General features: G+C 39.9%; 1 protein-coding gene across 3 annotated transcripts in view; it reads right to left on the bottom strand.

The window, feature by feature from the left end:
• Window positions 1-1,801: 1,801 nt before the first annotated feature.
• The window catches only part of LOC138614855 (glutamate receptor-interacting protein 2-like), a 44,622-nt gene continuing 29,546 nt past the window's right edge, over window positions 1,802-16,877 (bottom strand). For 2 of the 3 annotated variants that reach the window (XM_069688448.1, XM_069688447.1), the window contains exons 16-23: window positions 15,616-15,755; window positions 14,622-14,816; window positions 14,287-14,470; window positions 12,692-12,806; window positions 12,240-12,453; window positions 11,798-12,024; window positions 9,690-9,836; window positions 1,802-9,105 (exon numbers count right to left, since the gene is read on the bottom strand). In XM_069688448.1, coding sequence (XP_069544549.1) covers window positions 8,947-9,105; window positions 9,690-9,836; window positions 11,798-12,024; window positions 12,240-12,453; window positions 12,692-12,806; window positions 14,287-14,470; window positions 14,622-14,816; window positions 15,616-15,755 — 1,381 coding nt within the window. In that variant the 3' untranslated portion in view covers window positions 1,802-8,946. The remainder of the gene's footprint in view (window positions 9,106-9,689; window positions 9,837-11,797; window positions 12,025-12,239; window positions 12,454-12,691; window positions 12,807-14,286; window positions 14,471-14,621; window positions 14,817-15,615; window positions 15,756-16,877) is intronic. The other variant, XM_069688449.1, reaches the window with a different exon arrangement.

Genomic DNA, 16,877 nt, shown 5'->3' with positions numbered 1-16,877 from the left:
AAATATGATAAAAAAGTCATACTATAGCATGTCGTCTAAAATATGATTAAAAAAAGTCATACTATAGCATGTCGTCTAAAATATGATAAAAAAAGTCATACTATAGCATGTCGTCTAAAATATGATAAAAAAGTCATACTATAGCATGTCGTAAAAATATGATAAAAAAGTCATACTATAGCATGTCGTCTAAAATATGATAAAAAAAGTCATACTATAGCATGTCGTCTAAAATATGATTAAAAAAGTCATACTATAGCATGTCGTCTAAAATATGATAAAAAAAGTCATACTATAGCATGTCGTCTAAAATATGATAAAAAAAAAAGTCATACTATAGCATGTCGTCTAAAATATGATAAAAAAGTCATACTATAGCATGTCGTCTAAAATATGATAAAAAAAGTCATACTATAGCATGTCGTCTAAAATATGATAAAAAAGTCATACTATAGCATGTCGTCTAAAATATGATAAAAAAGTCATACTATAGCATGTCGTCTAAAATATGATAAAAAAGTCATACTATAGCATGTCGTTAAAATATGATAAAAAAGTCATACTATAGCATGTCGTTAAAATAAAAAAGTCATACTATAGCATGTCGTCTAAAATATGATAAAAAAGTCAGACTATAGCATGTCGTCTAAAATATGATAAAAAAGTCAGACTATAGCATGTCGTCTAAAATATGATAAAAAAGTCAGACTATAGCATGTCGTCTAAAATATGATAAAAAAGTCATACTATAGCATGTCGTCTAAAATATGATTGAAAAAGTCATACTATAGCATGTCGTCTAAAATATGATAAAAAAGTCATACTATAGCATGTCGTCTAAAATATGAAAAAAAAGTCATACTATAGCATGTCGTCTAAAATATGATAAAAAAGTCATACTATAGCATGTCGTCTAAAATATGAAAGTCATACTATAGCATGTCGTCTAAAATATGATAAAAAAGTCATACTATAGCATGTCGTCTAAAATATGATAAAAAAGTCATACTATAGCATGTCGTTAAAATATGATAAAAAAGTCATACTATAGCATGTCGTTAAAATATATAAAAAAAGTCATACTATAGCATGTCGTCATAAAATATGATAAAAAAGTCATACTATAGCATGTCGTTAAAATATGATAAAAAAGTCATACTATAGCATGTCGTCCAAAATATGATAAAAAAGTCAGACTATAGCATGTCGTCTAAAATATGACAAAAAAGTCATACTATAGCATGTCGTCTAAAATATGACAAAAAAGTCACACTACAGCGTGTCGTCTAAAATATGATGAAAAAGTCATACTATAGCATGTCGTTAAAATATGATAAAAAAGTCATACTATAGCATGTCGTCTAAAATATGATAAAAAAGTCATACTATAGCATGTCGTCTAAAATATGATAAAAAAGTCATACTATAGCATGTCGTCTAAAATATGATAAAAAAGTCATACTATAGCATGTCGTCTAAAATATGATAAAAAAGTCATACTATAGCATGTCGTTCAAAATATGATAAAAAAGTCATACTATAGCATGTCGTTCAAAATATGATTTAAAAAAGTCATACTATAGCATGTCGTCTAAAATATGATAAAAAAAAGTCATACTATAGCATGTCGTCTAAAATATGATAAAAAAGTCATACTATAGCATGTCGTTCAAAATATGATTTAAAAAAGTCATACTATAGCATGTCGTCAAAAATATGATAAAAAAGTCATACTATAGCATGTCGTCTAAAATATGATCAAAAAGTCATACTATAGCATGTCAAATTCACTCACCCAACATAAAATTAGACGTTTTATTTTTTCTTGCTTTTCACCTTTTCTCTTCTCGAAAAGAGAAGTATAGCAGTACACTCTTTGTTTCATAGAAAATGAAAAAAAAAAAAAAAAGAAATCAAAAATGACAACAACAACAAAGTTATACATTTTATTTTCCATTTTATAATTTTTGTTTTTGTATTTTCTCCCCATGTTTTGGAAGAGTAATATTGTCATAGAAAAATACTATTTTACATAGAATAGAACTTTACACAGTTTGAAAAAAATACACAATATCAACGCGTACATTGTCATTTAGCCCAATCCAGAACCGTAACAGGGTTTGACATGTGAACACATTTAAAAACTGTAAAAAATAAATAAATTAAAAAAAAACTCAAATCTTACAGCCTTTATGCACATATTGATGTGACACTGAAATTTTCTAGTTGTGAAATATGCAGCTGGACATTATTCCCCCCCCCCTCCCGTGTGGAGTCACAGTTACAACCGGCTGGAAGTCCGATGGTGACGGTTTTTACGAGTGTTGACGATGATGCGCAACAGACTGGTGAGCTGGTTAGTTGTGTTGAGCAGCAGACGATATTACATTCAGTTTCTGCCAATAGATCCATCGAAATTCTACACACTGAAACAGGAACATGTAGCTTTGGCCAATAAGTTAAGGATTAGCATTATCTAAACAGATACAACGAAGCAGCAAGCTGTTGGTTCGCTCACCGGGCATTGTGATCGGCACGGTAATTTGCGGTTACCTGGATTAACTGTTGTATTTTGGAACACATTTTGACGACGTCCGCTGCACAATTGCAAAGAACTGGAGTTTTTGACCGCTTCCATGCAACCTAAGGCGTGGCCAGCCTCATGAACCAGCCCAGAAAAGCATTCTGTCACTGCGGAGGGAACCTATTCCTTTTTAAAAGTCTACCGAAAGAGCTAGCAAGATGGAGTTATTGTCTCCGCTACCGTGTCCCCACGTGTCTCCCTATTAGAACAAATGACGGGCTTACATTGCGCAACAACCCGTGCAATAGAAAACGCCGACACGTGCTCCCATCCCCAACGGGAACTCGGCTACGGAACCGCACGGTAACAAGCCGCGGCCAAAGCTGGCATTAAAAAAACGGAAACATGCATAAAACTCATTTCATTTTCCCGCAGCCTAAACTTTCTCTGCTCCTCAAGAGACCTTGAACCACCGTCCTTCTCGGTCAGAAGCTGGATCCTTTCGGAGCTTTATGTCGAGACGAACCATAACAACAAAAAAAACACTCTACGGTGTTTGAACAGGCGCAGACAGGAACGGCAGGCGATGTGAAAGCGTCTTATTGTAGCCGATGATGTAATATATGCTCAATTATGTAACGTGGTGTCCAACGTAATGGCATTGTTTAATGGGTTCAGGGCGTAACGACAACCAGCCAGTGTAATAAAACACAGTATTCTGTCTTCAGACTGACACAAAACATTTCTCTTACAAAAACCGAATACACGCAACTTAACCGTAACATAAACATAAATTACATTTACAGGAATATCAGTCCTACATTGTCAAAGTATTTGAATGTTTTCAGATTTTCAACCGATCAACTGTAAAAGTTTAATTATTTACATTATAGCTGGGATGATTTTTGTTGTTGTTGTATATTTTCCTATAAACGTCACTTGGCCATTGTTGGACTTTTGTTCACGGTTCTGGATTGGGCTATACACTGACCTTTGACCCAGAAATGCATAGGGAGTATGGATGACCACACACACATACATACATACATACGTACATAAAAACCAACAGAACGATTCAGAAGGCTTTTCTCATTTTTTGTTGCTTTACAAAAGTATTTTTTCCCCCATCCTTTTATTTTTTTGGGCCTTTTGACATTGCGTAAAAAGCACTCAGACAGGTTTTGTTCTGTTGTACATGAAAATACTTACAGTGCATGGTATTCAACAGTGTGCTTCTTATTTTGTAGTCAGTGCTCGGAGAGAAGTAAATGTCCCTTTTGTTTCTTTTTTTTTTTTTTTTTTTCCCCGTATGTGCATTTTAAGTTTATCGTGTTTTCAGTCTCATCAGGCTTTCAGAGGGAAAAAGTGTGTGTGGCCCCGAGCCCTGAAAAACCTCACCGCTGTACAATGAAATGTACACCACCTAGTTCTCTCTCTATCTCACACACACACACACACACACACACACACACACACACACACACACACACACACACACACACACACACACACACACACACACACACACACACTACAATAATCATTCGGTGTATACTCTAACAGAATAATCTTACACACTTCGATAAACATCAATATATCGTAAACACCAAAAACTTCGCCGAAAACTTACGTTGAGTCATATACACACAGGCTTTCTCCTTCTCACCCACCAACCCATCCACACACACACACACACACACACACACACACACACACACACACACACACACACACACACACACACACACACACACACACACACACACACACACACACACACACACACACACGGGTGCTCTCTAAGGGGGCAGCTGGATTGGAACTGTATTATGTAACAACATGAGGAAAGAGTGAGACATACTGTTAAAGAGAGAGAGAACAGAGGTTGTGATTGTTCCTGTCAAAAGTTTTCCAAATCCTTCGGAGGACAAAAGGCTATTCTGTCCTCTCTTTTTCACACAAGTATTATTCCTGTGTCGTACGTATTGTCTCTCCCACACGTCCATGTGTGAACCAAGGTTCGCTCTGTCGTGCGTACATACATTACTGTGCAAAAGTTTGACATTTCTCACTAAAAGCGTTTATGTCGCCGACGGTTTGTTTTTATGTCTTGCGCGTCGGTTACTGGCGTTAGTAACAAACGGCCCTTCCACATGCAGAAACGTGAGGTATGTGCAGCCCATATGAAAATCAAGACAATGTAGGCTGAAGCAAAATTATGGAGCGCTCGCGTAAGACGAATTAAACAAGGTTGAGACGGCCGAAGACAAAGGGTAGATCGCTGAAGAAGGTCTCGGTCGAGGACACGAGATGTAGTTTATGGTGGAAACTGATAGATCAAGTCAACTTCCCCCCTTGGGAACTGGAAAATGTTCAGTAGCGCCATCTGTTTCGAAACTGGCAGAAGCCAGTGGGACCCTGTTAAACTCATCAAGTTTGAGTCTAGAGTCTTGTTAGGTCTGGTCAGAGCCGGTCTTTAGCTCCAAGGACTCTATTTTTTCTTTCTACAATAAAATGCAAGGATAGAAAGCATTTTGTTAGCTGATGGGTTAGAAAATATGTCTGCAGGCAACACTGAAGCATGGTTGGAGGTTCCTTGTAGGTTTGTGGCTGCGTTAGATTTTGGAGTTAATGTGGGATTACATGAGGAGAAAGAAAACGAGGACATGGCTGGACCACGTATGGAATTCGAGAGGGCTTGTCAAGGCTTCTCTACTTTCCATAATGCCACAGTTGTGAAACCTTGATGACTCAGTGAATACCAGACATGCAGGTTCATTTATTAAGTTCTCCCAAGATGTTTGGGCCACGGAAGCTTCCAAAGGCCTTGAAAAAGTGTGTGCAAAGTGCCACTCAGGTAGAAATGCTGCTGACTTTGAAGGCAAATTGTGGTAACGCTTAACACGGATTTGATTTGGGTTCATTATGTTAGTCACGGCACTTTGTAAGAAGTTAATTGATAAATTAAAGACATAACGGCATACTTCTTCATCCTCACTTTGAGTACCAACTTTTGCACAGTACTGTACATCTATACACACAGGAACGATAAAATGTGACCCGGTGTCCCGTTAAGACACACTCTCACACTTTCTAACACTCTCAGCAGGAGGGAAGCGACAACCCGGTCTCATTTCAGTTAATCCGCAGATAATTCGAGCAAAAACAACGTTTTGCCAGCGGTGGGAGAAGAATCATGAAAAAACAAGGGGTGAAGCAAGTGGAAGGAATGTCTGCTACTAAAATGAAACAGGACCTAAGGAGCTGAAGGAGTGTTAAGAGTAGTCATTTTATAATAAATCATAAAAAAAATGTGTGTTACCACAACACAAGATACCACAGAGTTACAAATGTTGATCAAAAAAAAAGTTACAACTCCATTAGTTGAGAAGTTGACACTGACCCCTAAGGTCCATTTCCACAAAACCTCTAACCACAGAGTATAGAATTTGTGCCTTTAAAACCCCATTTTCAGTAAAGTTAGGAGGCTGTGTAAAGAAAAATATTGATGTGACAATTTGAAAATTATGTAGTCTTAAATTTAAAATATAATAGAACAAAGAAAACATATCAAATGTTTAAACTGAGAAACTTAATTGCTTTATCAAAAACATTTTTTTTTTTTTTTTTTAAATTTGATGCCTGAAACGTTTCAAAAAAGTTGGGACAGGGTGATGTCTACCACTGCGTTGCATCACCTCTTCGTTTAACAACACTGTAAAGGTTTGGGAACTGAGGAGACTAGTTACTGGAGTTTTGAAAGGCCAAACAAAGTTTTTTCCAAAGTGTTCCTGAGCCCATGCAATGATTTCCACTGCAGAATTGTGTCTGTTTTTAATGCAATGCTGCCTAAGGGCCATCCTATATTGATTTCCGGCCTATTCTCTTGCGTACAGAAACTTCTCCAGATTCTCTGAATTTTTTTTGATTGTATTATGTACGATAATAAAATCCCCAAATCTTTGCAATTTTACGTGAAGAGATGTTATTCTTAGATTGTTGCTCTATTTACCCATGCAGTCTCTCCCAGAGGTGAACGCTTCCCAATGTTACTGATTTGTTACTAATAGACCTTAATTAATTAGGACAAGTTCCACCAGATGTTTTTTTTGTTTTTTTTTGTATTACACTACTTTGACAGTCTTTTGTTGCTGGCATCAAATTCAAAATGAGCATATATTTTCCATAGAACAATAATATTTCTTAACTTTCGGTATTTGATATGATGTATTTGTTATATTTTCAATGTATTATAGGTTGACGTGATTTGCAAATCATCACATTCTCTTTTATTTAGCCACTTTTGTAACAATGAAGATATAAAAAGATGACATAAAAATGGGAACGCGGAACAAAGAAAAATGCTTTCGGATCCGGATGCCCTTTTTACCTTTTGCAACTTTATATATGTTGAAAGAGTTATCGGTCTCTTATAATTATTCTTCTCTATACTGGCTGGTTTCTCCAAAGCTACCACAAGGCTTCAGCAGTTTTACTTAAGACAAATGGAGAGCATAACCGCATGTATGTGCAACCTTTTAGACACCCTTTCAAACTTACAGGGAAAAAAACAAAGCCAAACAAACTTGGAAGGCAAACACATAATGACACACATATGCATACAGACGCAATCTGCACGTTTCCATGTCCTCTGTTATCGGCGCATGCTGACACTCTTCTGTATGTGTGTATGCGTGAGAGACTTTTTCTGGTTCCTGGCTACATCAGAATCCTGATGAATTAAATCTCCATGTTTGCAGATGATACCATTAACTTTGTTAATGATCCTTTGAGCTGCAAAAGGGTGGGTCTTCCTTACAAAACCAAACAGCAGTAGTGATCCACAGATGTTATTAGAAGGTGCTGTGTGTAGTATTTTTTTTAACAACTGTCGAACTATAACTTCATATGAATGAAACCTGTTACTATCTCAATCTCTAAAGATACGCCAAAGCGGGGGCACCAATATGTGGTTACCTGTGGCTTCCCCCCTAGTGGCTTACAGTGTAAAATACACTTTTTGGGGTTGTTGGCAACTGACATTTCCCTTGATTTTGTTGGTTTGTGACAATTAACATTATATCTAAAAATTGACCGTCATTGTAAATTTCTTCTGAATGCGACACAGCACCTAATGGCATAAATATTATCACGCTGAACCCTCAAAGAGAATCATCTCTGATATTTTTAAAATGCATACATTGTAGCTACTGCTCTTTGACTTTGTAGGCCAGGGATGAGTTGTGTAGTGTATCTATAGTGACAGATTGGTCGATGTCTCAGCAGTTGGCACGAAACAAGAAATAAATGGAATTAACAAAAGACAAAAAAATCTCAAAACGGTTCAGGTAGATGTTCTTCTTTTGGCAACACAGTTTTCTCCAAGGAGCCTCCATGTGTTCACGGCCGGCCCATCGGAGGTACAGTCAAACTTGCCCTTTTATTAATCACTACCATTAAAGATCCCAATTTTCATTGGAAGTAGAAATTAACCCCTTCCCCTCCTTTCTCTTCCCTTTGATGATTGTATAAAAAAAAAAACGATAACAGTTTGGCAGTTGTGGTGACATCATCGTTTTGACCATGTAATGTTGGCACATATTTAGATGTTTTTTTGTTGATGTGCAGACGTCTGCCTTCATACAACAGCTGGAAAAAAACAAGCTAAAACGTTGGTCTTGGCATTTGCATGGAAAGCAGCAGTATTTGAGCAGACTCTTAGCAGCATTATGGACTTCTACAATGGCTACAACATTGTCAGACACAAGTCCTCTACGACCTGTTGGTTCAATCTTCTATTGAGTCTCGCTAGTCTTCTTCAAAACAAATGAAATCTGCAAGCTAAGGAAGGCAGTTTCTCTCACTGTCACTTACTTTTTACTTGAAATATTGTATAATAAGGCAGATTTTCATGTTGCCATCAGCCCTGTAGATTCATGTGAACCTAAAAGCCTGGCATTAAAAAAAACAGCTAAAATTGTGTTACCCAGGTCTTTTGTTTATTTGTAATCAGAAGTCTGAAAAAAAAAAAAAAACTGCTCTTTAAAGTGCCAAAGTAAGTTGTTGATGTTGGAACAACCGAGCGAGGAAGCCTGCGGTGGCGCCTCCGCAGAGAATATCGTGTATTGCAGCAGGTCAACCGCGTGTGAATGTGGATGGGGGTGAACTGAGCATGCAAGTGTTTGGTTGTGTGTCCCAGTCGGAGTCTCTGTGTTTAAATAGAACTATTGCAAACCGGTGGAGTCTGTGTGTGTGTGTGTGTGTGTGTGTGTGTGTGTGTGTGTGTGTGTGTGTGTGTGTGTGTGTGTGTGTGTGTGTGTGTGTGTGTGTGTGTGTGTGTGTGTGTGTGTGTGTGAGACAGAGTGAATGCATGCGAGTGTATGACTTGAAGATTCATCCGTCATTTTCTGTGTGCGTGTGTGTTACAGGTCTAGCGGGTGGTCTAAAGTGTTGTTATTGTCCTCCGGATCGTCGTTGGCCAGTGGGTTGCGGCTGATGACCAGCTCCAGTCTGTCTCCGGCCTCGGTGATGAGCGGCACCGCCAGGCAGCAGTCGAAGTCTCTCGTCCGTACGTGGTTCACCTGGACGAAGACGGGGGGGACAAAGACAACGGCTGCTCTGGTAAATGTTTTTTTTCTGCTTCTTCCATTACCTATCAAACGAAGACGGAAACTATCTGACGCTTAAGATTCAGCGATCTTTGTTTGTGCCAAGAAGTTCATTAATAAGATCTTGGAACGTAGAACGTAGTTTTTTCTTGTTGTATTAAGTGGTTTCTCGTGCACGCGTTTCGCAGGTAACGAAACCCTGTCCGACAATGGCTTCACAGTATTCCACTGTTCCTGCAGGTGGCAGTAATGTGCCACGAAAGGCAGAAATGTGAACAAGGGCGGGGACGTAGACTGAAAACTGGTAAACAAGAATGTAAACAAAGCTCAATTAAAAAAAATAATATATTTTTTACTAAGAGAGAAATGCACTTAACATGTTTGTTAAAACTCAAGGACCCAAACACATCACCAGGATACTCTCTCCGAAAATTTACTACGGCTACCTTTAGTTCTTGCCAGCATTACCATTAGCCTGGTGATCCTTAACTGTGGAGTTCTACGCTACATATGGATGTTCACACTTTCCAACAAGTAAATTGATTTCTTATCGTTACCTGCAGGATCCTGTCGTAGGGTCTGAGCCCAGCCCGGTCAGCCGGCCCATCGGGTCGGATCATGTTGACGTAGACGCCTTTCTCCAAGAAGCCGTCAGACACGCTGAAGCCAAAGTCATCGCTCTCTGGGTCCTTTATCACAGTTACCTGAAGGAAGACGACGTGAGAATGTGAGGTTGATTTAGTCAAAACTCAATGTTTAAACAAAAATTTAGCTTAATTCAAGTTTATGGAAAGCAATGAGTTGAATCTGTGAGGTAGGCAATGAAATGTTTTGTCAAATACCGACAGCAGAAATTGACAAGTTACCCTTAAATTATATAAAAGTGGAAGAAGCTTCAAAATGATGCGGAAGCATCTTAAGCTGCAACACCACCGAGTGCCACTAGTGGTTGGCTCAAAAAAAGCCTCTGGTTCCATAGACTCCCATTCAACTTCTCTCATAAAATTTGAAGTCAATAATTTTTTTTCCACAAGTTATTTTAGTTTTGATGGCTAAAGTCACTCCTTCTCATTCGTTTTCTGGAAGTCCATCTGAAAATAATCCCTCATTCATTAGAAAATAAGCTGGTAAAAAAAGTTGTTTTTGGGGGCGTGTCTGATTGATTAACAGGCCTCTGGTGCAGTTCGGTTGCAGCTATCAGTCCATGGTGGGTCCCATGTTTGGAGCTCTAAAGTTCTGATCAAAGCTGACGTATTAAAACACCAACAAAATCACAAAATGGACTGTAATGTTCAACTTTAAAATCTGACTACATAACAATAGCTAATTCCAGACTTTCTATATGAACTCTTTTTCTGTTGACAGGGCGATTGATATTAGTTGATTTAAAAGCCACATTGACGTTTTACAGTGTGGGATACACACAGTATTTAGGTTAGTGCAGATTAGTACAGCATGTAGATTAAAAGCATTACAACCACTCTAACAAATGACCCAATAATATAGCATCATTACAGGGACAAATACAAGATGGAGGTCTTTACAATTCATGATGAAGACCAGATGTTTTTTTGCTGAGGGGGTTAACTGGTTAACTGAAAAAGGCTGTTATTATATATGAATATTTTATGACCTTTTAATGAGCCACTAATTAAGGCTGTAACATTCTGGCCGCCAGCCAAAGAGTCCATCACGGTGAAATAGTCGTGGATTTAATGTACTTTTTTCCCTGTGGATGATAACAAATGTATTTTTCAGTCTCGCTCGCAGCCGTACAAGTTGAAGTCGACCCTTCCATGGAACTGTGATTAAAAATCCATAGGAGGGAGAAGACATGTAGCCGCTGGTCTAACAGTTTCCCTTAGGGGGTGGAGGGTTGGGAAACTACACAGTAGATTCTACACTGTATTACATAATGTACTCTACACTGTAAAAAAAACCTTTCTCAAACCCAAAAAAGGAATTTAAGGCTTTTTAAACTCAACTATTTATCCACACTAGCTCACATGGGACCTTAAATTATTATTATTTCCCTGTTTTGGACAAGTCAAGATACCAACTTAAAAATTTGGACACGGACTTATTCTCCTCCTAAATTACCTTTTTTTTTTTTTTTTTTTTTTTTTTCTTGACATGCAACAACAACAAAAAATGAACGAAACAAACATTTGGTTGACGTGGAGGTTTTGGAAGTTGGCAAACTTTTTAATAGCAAGCTGAACTTTAAGATTGATGACTTGGGAACTGTACTTATTCACTTGTTACTTGGGCAGTATGGTTGAACATGTAGGTATGTCTTGGCAATGAGCCACCTGCTGAAGTCTTGTTTTTATTGGGACGTCGCCAAGGGAGGGGCGGACGGATACGTCAAGGAAAGCGCACATCTACGGCTTAAACTGCAAATTGACATTAAGCCCTTCTTCGGACTAGATTGTGAAATACTTTTACTGTCACAGCACATTACTATATTTTTCGGTTGACTTCCATTGTCTTTAGCCCCATATTTAAAATTTGTGCCCAAAACCGGACTAAAATAAATTAGTATTTCCCCCCTTGACTTTTGATTAACGAAGGAGTCCCAGTTCAAATTTTGACCCTAAAGTTAAGCTTTATCTTATCAGTATGTCATCCATGGACCCCGAACACAACAGAGGTTTGTACTCACTTTGTGCAGCTCCAGAGGCGTCGGCGACAGAATCCCCTGCATCTCCTCTTTGATCCGACGGGACTCCCACGTCCTCTCCGACACTCTCAGCGAGGCTTTGGGTTTGGGATCATGGTGTAGGAGAGGGGACTGGTTGTCTTGGTGGATGTGGGCCCCCTGGTGTAGGTGCACCTCCTGGTTGTAAAGGGCCTCCTCGTGCAGGTGGCCATCTGGGTGGAATAGGGGGGCTGGTTTCACAGAAAGTATTAAAAAAAAAAAATCTTTCAGACAAACATTTAGTAAACAGCCTTTTTTTTTTTTTTTTTAACCATATCGACATACAATAAGTAAAAGTATCATTTTGTTAAGTTTATTTTCTCTTCACTAAATGGAAATTGGTTTACTTTTTTGTCTGTACAATATTTAGAGTGGAGAGATCAGTTCTGTCACATCTGCCACTGACCTTGATGGAGTTGGGCCTCTTCGTGCAGGTGGGCCTCCTCATGCAGATGGGCGCCCTGGTGGAGGTGTGTACCTTGGTGGAGCAGGTTCCCCTGGTGCAGCAGAGAGTTTCTCCGCAGCGGGCTCATCCTGCTGTGGCTCAGTATGGGCTCAACAGGAGGCTTGTTGACACCGTCTACACCCAGACTGATGGCTGTGCCCGTCATGATGGACGCCTGCATGAACAAAATACACGCAAACCATGTAAATCAAGCTAATGCTGCGATTACTGTGTTAACACTGGCTTTATGCATTTTTTTTTTTACGCATCTCTATTTCTCTGAACGCAGGACTGTTGGTAACCCTTTAAGGTGTTCCTGTGTGTGCAGGTGCTTAAGTGTTGTTTTCATGTTTTAAAGCTAATGCTAATGACTGGAGTTAAAGTTTAAGAATAGTGTTAAAATGCCAACTGACCTCTATCTCTCGGAGAAGTTCTGACTGGCCGCAGGTCTCGAGGTCCTCCAGCGCCTGACACCAGAAACTGTCGTCCGGGTCCAGCAGAATACCGTCTGGTGGATGGCCGATAAATCTGTCACGAAAATAAAACCAGTTTTGTCTTCAGAGTCACTGATTACGATAAAATAAAGCCAGCGGAGGATCTGACTTGATCTGATTGAAAACCCGACGATACTACATGGGGCGCCCACCGATAGCCGTAACCTGACTGCCCCACGGGCCCGTCAATCAAAGAGACACGCCCCACAAAAACACATCTTTTTGAAGCTTATTTTCTTATGAATGAGGGATTATTTTCAGATGGACCTCCAGAAAACCAATAAGAAGGAACGACTTTAGCTAACAACACCGAGATAAGTCATGGAAAAATGATATTGATCACGAATTTTATGTGACGAGTTGCATGGAAGTCTATGGAGCAGGAGGCATTTTTTTTGGACCCCTAGTGGCACTCGGTGGTATTGCAGCTTAAGGCGCTTCAGCATTGGCCTCATTTTTCAGACGCGGAAGCTACGTTACACTTTTTATATACAGTCTGTGTTCTGCACCGACAACATGCAGTAGCATCATGGTTCCCTGCTCCGCTAGAATCCATCACGAGTAATTTTTTAACGTCCCCGACCGACAAGATTAATTCACTTTCAGCTGCACAGCTGATTTTTCTCTCACCCTCCCTCCTTTTGTCTCCGCAATCCCCCCCCCACCCGTACCCCCTCCGCAGCGTTATATAACTCCAGCGAACGTTGGTATCCTTACAAGGATTAACCTCCTGACTCATCACTATGCACACGGAGACACACACAAACACACAGATAACACGGATAATCGGTCACTCTCGCTGACTTCGTGACGCCAAAGACTCCCACGCTCAAATGTACAATTCACGACCCGAAGTCAAACCGGAGACTTGGCAGTTGAAATTACGTGCTTGTGAAAAATGAACTGGAGGCTTATGCAGATGTAAAAGTTAGTGGTGCGTCAACAATGCAGCCGAACGGCACAGAAACACAATCCTTCGCGTCTCCAATGAGCAATGTGGGAGGACGGCCGCAGGTGAATTTAACATGGAGCCAAACGCACTTAACTAAAAGCCTTTTACACTGTCGTAATTCATGGTAATACCTGGGCAGAGAATTATGCCATTAGATAACTAGATTTTAATAAAACAAAATGCCAAATATAACTTTGTAATTTTAACAATTTAACATAAAGTGACTAAATTATTGCATCCAGTGCATTGGGGGCATTTAAAATACATTTTTATGACCCTCGAAGGTCTACATTTGATCAGTTTTTGGACTTCACTTCCCAGAGATCCGAACGGTCTTAATGGAATAAATTAGTGCATATCTTTTTAATGAGTCAGCAAAAATCAACGCAGACTTCCTCTTTAGAGTGATGGATTTACACAAAGGAGGTTTTGAACAGTACAAAAATGAAGGGAAGACAATGGCGAACGAGATTTATTGGAATTGACTTCAAACGTAGCCAGCGCAAACATAAAGGATGGATGATTAGTAGTTAAAAAGATTTAAACTAAATTCCAATCGTACCCGGGTGGTTTGTCCCAGTCGTCTTCGCTGAAGCCTCCGTCGCTGAATGGGTAGTTCTTCCGGCGTCCAGGAGGAGGCGTGGTGCTGCGCTGCTGCTGCTGCTGCTGCTGCTGCTGCTGCTGCTTGGCGCTGCGCCACTCGTGTGGGTGGAGGGCAATACCGGCTGCTTGATGACTGTAAGTACCTGCAGGGGAAAGCCACATTGAAGGAAAACACACGCTAAACCTAAAAAAAAATATATATATTTTTTAAATCGAATGATAACAAACAAGATGTTCCTCGATCCTTTTGAAAAAAAATGATGCATCCTGAATATACGTGGCTATAACTCTTACCCTGGCTACCGTAGCCCGCGTCCAGCCCCGAGCCGTCCCACGACTCCATGGCCGAGTCCACGCTGGGTATGGTTGTGGAGTAAAGCTCCGACAGCTTATTGGTCTGTTGGCTGTCCGTCAAGTCGTCCTCCTCGGTGTCGCTGATCTCGTTCTCCGTGGTGTCTTCCCCCTCCGCTGCCTTCCTCTCCTCTCCGTCTTGGAGGAAGTTGAAATGAACAGGAGGTCCGTTTCAGAACGAGGCTGATTGTCTATCGATCGGCCGGTAAAGTGCACTCAGTGGAACTGTGACAGTTTTGATCTGGAACGTTTTCTGCTGTTTTATAGATGTTTTGAAGAAGAGGGTATAGTTTATGTATTATATTTATGGTTGGTGTAACAGTTAGGACAGGGTTCATTGAAAATGTTCACTTCCCTCGAAAAAGTTGGAGATGTAAAGGCGGCAAGAACACCAAAACCAAATGGAGCGCTGCAGACATCGAACTTGCCAGCATTGGCTGAACCGCAAAAGTTGAGCACAGGACCTGGTAAGATTGTTATTTAGAATTCAGGTTCGAAGCGAGTTCAACCGATGGTAAATGGTATAAAAAACACTGACTCCATGTGTTTGAAAACCTGACGATACTGCGTCACCTCCAACCCCAATAGCGTCTTTTTTTAAACTCATTTTCTAATTAATGACGGGATTATTTTCAGATGCACCGCCAGAAAACTAATAAGAAAGAGGGACTTTGGCTAGCAAAACAGAAATCACTTTGGGAAAAAGTTTTTGGAGAGAGCATTTTATGAGACTAGTTGAATGGGAGTCTATGGAGCAGGAGGCTTTTTGAAACCAACCTCTAGTGGCACTCGGTGGTATTGCAGCTTAAGGCGCTTTCTGCAATCGGCCTCATTTTTCAGAACAGGAAGCTACGAACACTTTTATATACAGTCTGTGTAAAAAGGAACTCCAGAGATGCACAAGTAGAAGTGAATAGTCACTACAAAGAACTCTTACTGTCCAGCTGTTTCTTTATCTTCAGTGTGACCGTCTCTCCGGCCATCTGCAGCAGGTGGATGGCTTCGCTCAGCGGCTTGCCTTTCAGACTGACGCTGTTGATGGCCAAGATACGATCGCCGACATGTATCGCCCCTGTCCTGGACGCACACACACACACACACACACACACACACACACACACACACACACACACACACACACACACACACACACACACACACACACACACACACACACACACACACACACACAGAGAATAGGGCACACAGATACACAAAGTGGAATACAGTATTATCCCCACACAGGAAGGGAATGATTTTTTTAATGATCCCTAAAGGATTCTAGAGAGGTTCCGGCAACAATAAATCAATATTAAATATATTTTTTATGTGCACAGAAATGTCTTTTTTCCCCCTCATTGGTACCAGCTGACCTTTAAAAAAACAAACTAGAACCAATTTTTTTTCTCAAAACTATTTCAGAATTAAATTAAGACTATGCTGTTTTTTTTTTTTTTTTTTTTTTACATTTCTTCAAAAAAAATACTTTTTCAAGCACAAAACAATGGCTGTCGCTGATTCCAGATCAGATTTAAAATGTTTGGGAATTGAATTTGAAAGTTATGCATCTTCACACAAAAAGTGACGTGAACACACACACACACACGACTAGTAGTAGTGGTCACGACGAGGCGACGCTTGAAATAATAACACCTGCTCCCTTTAAATCCCACTATCAACGACCTCTCTGTTAAACCTGGTACGAAACGAAGAACAATAATTCATCTTGTGGCCAATTTTGACAGAAATATAACTTTCAAGGTTTAATCTCACACACGTCACACGTTAAACACGTAAGCATGAGCGATTAAAGGCAGTAAAGTGTGTGTTCAATTTGTCGGGACTTTCGAGTTTCTCTTCACCTCGACGGATTTAACAAAGTTAAACGGATCTGGGAGAAAAAAGTGAACCGTTTTTTTCTTCTTTTTTTTTTCTTCGCCGAGTCCCGTGGATGCAGCGACGCCGATATCATCTGCATCCCCGGCGTCGTCTTCTGTGTCAAGCTGAGCCAAGTGTATTTATAGAGTGCTTTTAGCCAACAGGTCTGAGGCAAAGTGCTTTATCGACAACAGTTTAGACCAGGAAATAGAACAATTACATCACAAAACTCTCGAGAAATGGGGTCACGGCGTGTGCATGTGTGTGTGTGTGTGTGTGTGTGTGTGTGTGTGTGTGTGTGTGTGTGTGTGTGTGTGTTTT

Source organism: Brachyistius frenatus, unplaced genomic scaffold (assembly GCF_029030835.1).
Source record: "Brachyistius frenatus isolate BFR_SWC_R1_liver_20210118 unplaced genomic scaffold, ASM2903083v1 Contig_594, whole genome shotgun sequence".
In the NCBI taxonomy this organism is placed as follows: domain Eukaryota; kingdom Metazoa; phylum Chordata; class Actinopteri; family Embiotocidae; genus Brachyistius; species Brachyistius frenatus.
Note: the sequence above shows the minus strand (reverse complement) of the source record. Positions and strands in the feature narration are given on the sequence as shown.